Genomic DNA, 5,475 nt, shown 5'->3' with positions numbered 1-5,475 from the left:
AGCACTACTGCAAGAGAAAAAAAAGTGTCATCCGCGAGCTTATCAAGTTGAGAGTGACATTGAGGTTTGTGTACGTTTGCAAGAGCTACTCAATATAACTGCTGAGCGATTATGTGAAGCTGTAGCGCTCGGATGGCCTAATAATACATATCGCAACTTACACATGCGTGTATCGATAGGCTTTGACAGCTCTTCGGGTCATAAAAATCCTCAACAAAAATTTGAAAATGGAGAATTAGAAAACAAAAATGCTCAACTGTCACTATTCGTAACGTGCATCGGAGTAATTCAGCTTTTTGACTCGAAAAATGGCGAGCACAGTTGGATAAATCCAACTCCCATGAGTGTGAGATTTTTTAGACCAGTGAGAATTTGTTATCAACAAGAAACTACTGATAGCGTGAAAGTCGAGTATGATCGGTTGATCAAAGAGATACAATTTCTCACTGCTCATAAATTCATTTTATCAAATGAAAAACAAGTTCGTGTCAAGTTTGAAGTGTACCCTACTTTGTTCGATGGAAAGTGTTTGAATATTATTACTAACAATCCATCTGCGTCAAGATGCCCTTGCTGTCAGCTCACAACATCTACATTTAGTAATTTGAAGAATAAATTTACATCAAAAGGAGATACACTAAATTTCGGATTAGGTATTTTACACTGTCAAATAAAAGCATTTGAGCATTTGATGAATCTGAGTTACCGCAAGCCTTTTCAACAGTGGGAAAGAATCGACAAAGACAAAGGTACGTGTATTTTTTATCATAAATAAGTTTTCAATATTTTGGGGCAGCGTTTCAACTGTTTAACATGACTTAAACTTTATAATTGATGGAAAAAGTCACGAGTCATTTAGCACTCTCCAGATTACATACAGGTTAATAGTTTTGTAAAGCAGATTGCTAGCAATGAAATACTATTATTTTACAGATAAATACAAGGACAGAGAAAATATTGTCAAAGAAAACTTGTACAAAAAGTTAACGATTCGAGCGGATCAATTGCTCCAAGGTACTGGAACGACAAATACTGGAAATTTAGCTAGGATATGCTTTGGAAATCCAGCAGCGTTCGCAGAAGCCTTAGAACTCGACGAAAAATTAGTCGAAAATATAGCAACTGTTCTTGCCGCATTCAAAAGTAAAAAAGTACTCGATTTAGATAAAATGAAAAATTTTACTTTCGATACTTACAAATTATACTATTCGCTGTACCCCTGGGCAAAAATGAATCCAACTACGCACAAGTTATTGATTCATGGATGTCAAATAGCAGAAAATTTTCCTCTTCCAATCGCATATTTTGCTGAAGATGGTTTGGAATCATGGCATAAATACTTCAGATCAAACACAACTCATCATTGTCGTCAAAGTTCTCGTGAAAATCGTACCCAAGATTTATACAATAGAGCAATTGAAATGAGTGATCCTGCAATATCTCTGATGGGCATAAAGAAGAGAATAATCAGAAGAAAGGCCATTCTCAGAAAACATGGAATCCCAGCAAATATTCGAAAGTATATTCAAGAGAAGTGAGTATCAAACATTGAATCAGAGATACAATACTTTTATGGAAACAATAAATGAATGAATAAATATGATTTCCAGTCTTCTCAAGTCATCAATTGAAATTGTAGATTCCGACGAATACTCTGACACTGAAGATGAATAGGGTTATAAGTTCATTACAGGCGCGCAGTCTTATGAGCAACGAGTTTCGAGAATTTGTAACAAATTATTTCATGTAAAAAAATGTAGCTATCTCAAATTGTGTGTGTACTTCAACGTATTAATGACTTTCAAATTATTATTAATGGTTTCTTGAACTTTTGCCACACATCAAGAGCTTCGTAACCCGTACTAGAACTAAAAACTGTGTTAAGTCAATTAAATCACTCACGATAGGTAAGTGGATGATTTGACGAATATTACTTCGTTGACCTTGAAGTAAAAAAAAAAAACAAAAAATGCTATCTGCCTTGTTTTTTCAAGAGCTACACTTCTGTTGCATTGCTTTTTCAAATTTCATGGTGTAAGTATGTTAGAAAAAATAAAAAAGCTTTATTTTCCTAAAAACTCGTGTTTTGACCTTCGATTTGGAGCTCAAAATTTTTTTTTTCTCGAATTGGACTATTTTTCCCTTAATCTACTTAACAAAAGCTTCAAAATGCCGTTCCCCGATTTTCTCTAACCCTTTTAGATCTTGAGTTATTTGATTTCGTTCAAAGTTGGGCGAAAATTCCTATAGTGCGACATTAAAAAAATTGTATTTTTTCATTTAACTATTATTATAGTCTAAATAAAATTATTGATTAAAATTGATTGAAATGTTATTGATTAAATCAACATACTATTATAAAATAAAAATAGATGTTAATAACTTATATGGGAAAAATTCTAAAATATTGTACGCGAACTAACCAATATTAAAATGTTTTAAAATTACGGTAGTTAATAATGAATTCACAGGAAACTGAATTATGTAACTGTCAATATTTCGTTGAACTACATCAAATTTAAAAAAAAACTAAAGGATCAAAGTTGGCAAAAAGACGTTTTTTGAGTCCGCAAGTCAGGGTATCAATCTTCGATAAAAAAGTTTTCAATACAAGTTCTAAAGAATTGAAAAAGCTTCAATTTGCATTGATTGAACGATGATTTTCGCTGATTTCTTATTGTAACAAGTTATAATAATCATCGAAAATGTTTATTAACGAAATATCGAATATTTATTCCAAAAATAACGTTTTCTTCATTCGTATCGCTATTAAAAGAAAGCTCTCATTAAAAACGGATGGCAGTATCGATATAAATACTGAATTTTTACAAAGTGGCGATCTCAGTCAATATTTGTATATTAACACAAAAATAAGAGTGAGCGTAATCGCTCAACCGTGTAGTCGCGACAAACAGAGGAAACGGTGATATGAAACGTAAACGAACTCGCTCAACGCGTGATATGCGCGGGAATGTAAAGTCGTGGATATCGTGACCGAGTGAGAGCTGGTGCGAGAGAACATTAAAGCTCTAGAAAGTGATATACCTGATGATGGCGACGGTGACTCAAAGGTGGAAAGACGACGGTAGCGAAAACAAAGCCCATCTGGGAGAGGTCTATGGCTGATGACAGATCGGAGAGCGGCGACTAGACGACACCACGAGTTTTGCCTCGTAATGTTGATAGGTGACCGTGTGGTCAAGCCTTGACAATAGTGGATGTTGAAAATTCTGAACACTCTTTTGCTAGTTTATGCCGCGGAGCTGTATCTCTCGCGTACGAGACTTAGGCGGCCGAAAATTTTTATAGCTCACGCCCCATTGCTCTTGAATTTAACTGCCACTGTGCCACAGATTTTCGTGTTGTGGCGCATGCTGCGCTTTTCCCTTACTTCTTCCGTTTTCCTAAGTTGCTCTCCTATTCCCTCACTCTTCTCACTCTCACTCTACCGACGGTGTTGTTGCACCTCGCCGCGACTCTCCCTCTCAACGACAAACGTGTGAATGCTCTGTTACCAAAGCCACACTCGTTCAGGATCAGCGAATCTGACTGTAGCCCTGTCACAATTTTGTCACCACATTTATGTCAATTTTTATAGAACAATCATTTCAAATGAGTTAAAAAAACTGAAAAAAATATTATCGTGGGTTGATTATAATAATAAAATTGACTCGTTGGAGAGTATTTTTTAAATACTCTCAAAATGAAAAAACTACCCTCAAAAAAGTTTTTTAATATGGTACAGCCTCTAATTGATAATTAATTTACTATAATAAACATTGCGTATAATAGTAGAATTGTTAATAAAGAAAATAAGGGTTGCATCCCTTATAGTCAGAATTACATGCATAAGAAATAAAATGAAATTTATATCATTGTATAATTTTAATTAGAACTTTAGATAAATTGTGTGATGATGCGTCATCACACAAATATTTCCGGCACTGCGGCAGAACAGCCACGACCGCATACACCGCCCACGCACTCCCGGATCTCGCGAACTATGACCTCTAGAAACCTCCCTGACCGATTCGCACGACCCTTACGCTCGCGTACAACCCCTCGCGCACTCACGACCCGATCCGACCCTCCCCCGGGGAGCTAGAAGCCCCTAAAGTTTTCAGCCGCGATCAGCTGATCGCAAGCCCCCGTTAGTTAAGGCAGACCTAGCTAGACTAGAAGTAGGAGCGACCGAGCGCGTGAGAGCGAGCGAGACCGCCGATGCTAGACCGATCGGAAGCGAGCGAGGGGAATCGGTAAGACCAACGAGCGGTAGATAGAAGAGGATAGACAAGCGACGCTATCTGACCGGCCAATCGTTATCGGCTTAGGGGTGGTTAGACTTATGAGAGAAAACCGACGCTATCTTCGCGACCAGTAGGCAAATTAGGCGCGAAGGACCGACCAATAAATAAATTGCGCGGGTAAAAAACATCAAAATAGACGGCGCTGAGACCTGGCTTAGCAACAAGCTAGCCAATCAACAACAACGAAGGGGAGTAAACTAGGAGAAGCGGCGCGTCGCCGAAAAACGGCGCGCGAGTAGTAACCGTTAAGCCTCGACGGACGGACGTCCGCCGAGCCTCGCTGTTGCGCGGTACGAAGAAGTGAGTGGAAATAACGAGTAGAAATAGAGAAGAAGATAGTGAAAATAATAAGCAGATATAGAGGAAGAATAGTGATAGTGAAAATAAAGGAAATAGTGAAAGCGATAAGCCTAGCAGAGAGAACAGTGAAAATAACGAGTAGATATAGGGAAAGAATAGTGAGTGAAAATAACGAGTAGAAATAGAGAAAAAGATAGTGAAAATAATAAGCAGATATAGAAAGAATAGTGAAAGGAAATATAACAGGAAAAATAACAGAAATAACGATAACGGAAATAACAGAAATAACGATAACGAAAATAACTGAAATAACGATAACGGAATAACGTTAACAACAAGAGTAAGTACCCTTCCCTTACTATCAACTTTCTATGCATGATCAATAATCGCGAGTTTGCCGCGCATTGTCGACCGTCGCGTTTTTCGGGAGTGCCGTACGACCTTCGCGCGTCCGACAGTAGTATTCGACCGCTTATTGTTAGCCACCGAAAATCCTTTGTCGAACCGACGTTTAATCATTGTCCGCAATTTGAAGTTGTCGAACGCTCGCGTTTTCGGGAGTGCCGCATGACCTTCGCGCGCATTATGTCTTGACCGAAAACGTTTGCCGTTATCCCCGAATTTTCTTATTACGCTGTTTCTTTGTTCCGCACCTGAAATAATCGCATGACCGCCGAATGTTCGCGCACGGAATCCCGCATGACCTTCGCGCGCCCGTTGCCGTTGCTGCATGTGTTTTCGCCACCGACCTTTCGGGGATAGTTTCTAGTCGCCGTGTTGTTATCATCCGTGAAACGAGTGCGCGTCTCTGAATTCCTTTCCGAGTCGATCTAAACATCGCACCAGTCGCGTTAGACCTTCATTCGAC

At 38.6% G+C, this 5,475-nt stretch overlaps 1 protein-coding gene across 1 annotated transcript; it reads left to right on the top strand.

Annotated features, from left to right (window-relative positions):
* Positions 1 to 1,229: 1,229 nt before the first annotated feature.
* LOC131663411 (uncharacterized) lies at positions 1,230 to 1,722 on the top strand. The gene is made up of 2 exons (XM_058933813.1): positions 1,230 to 1,534; positions 1,611 to 1,722. Exons 1-2 carry the CDS (start codon positions 1,230 to 1,232, stop codon positions 1,672 to 1,674), a joined length of 369 nt encoding a protein of 122 aa, XP_058789796.1. The 3' UTR covers positions 1,675 to 1,722.
* The last annotated feature ends 3,753 nt before the right edge of the window (positions 1,723 to 5,475 follow it).

This window comes from Phymastichus coffea, unplaced genomic scaffold (genome assembly GCF_024137745.1).
Source record: "Phymastichus coffea isolate CEN01 unplaced genomic scaffold, Cenicafe_Pcof_1.1 PCOF00002, whole genome shotgun sequence".
Lineage (NCBI taxonomy): Eukaryota > Metazoa > Arthropoda > Insecta > Hymenoptera > Eulophidae > Phymastichus > Phymastichus coffea.
This window is presented reverse-complemented; position numbering and strand designations above follow the sequence as displayed.

Coding starts and splice junctions, on each gene's coding strand:
- LOC131663411 (XM_058933813.1), top strand. CDS start 1,230: ATGAATCCAACTACGCACAAGTTATTGATTCATGGATGTCAAATAGCA. Junction 1,535..1,610: donor CGAAAGTATATTCAAGAGAA/GTGAGTATCAAA, acceptor TATGATTTCCAG/TCTTCTCAAGTCATCAATTG.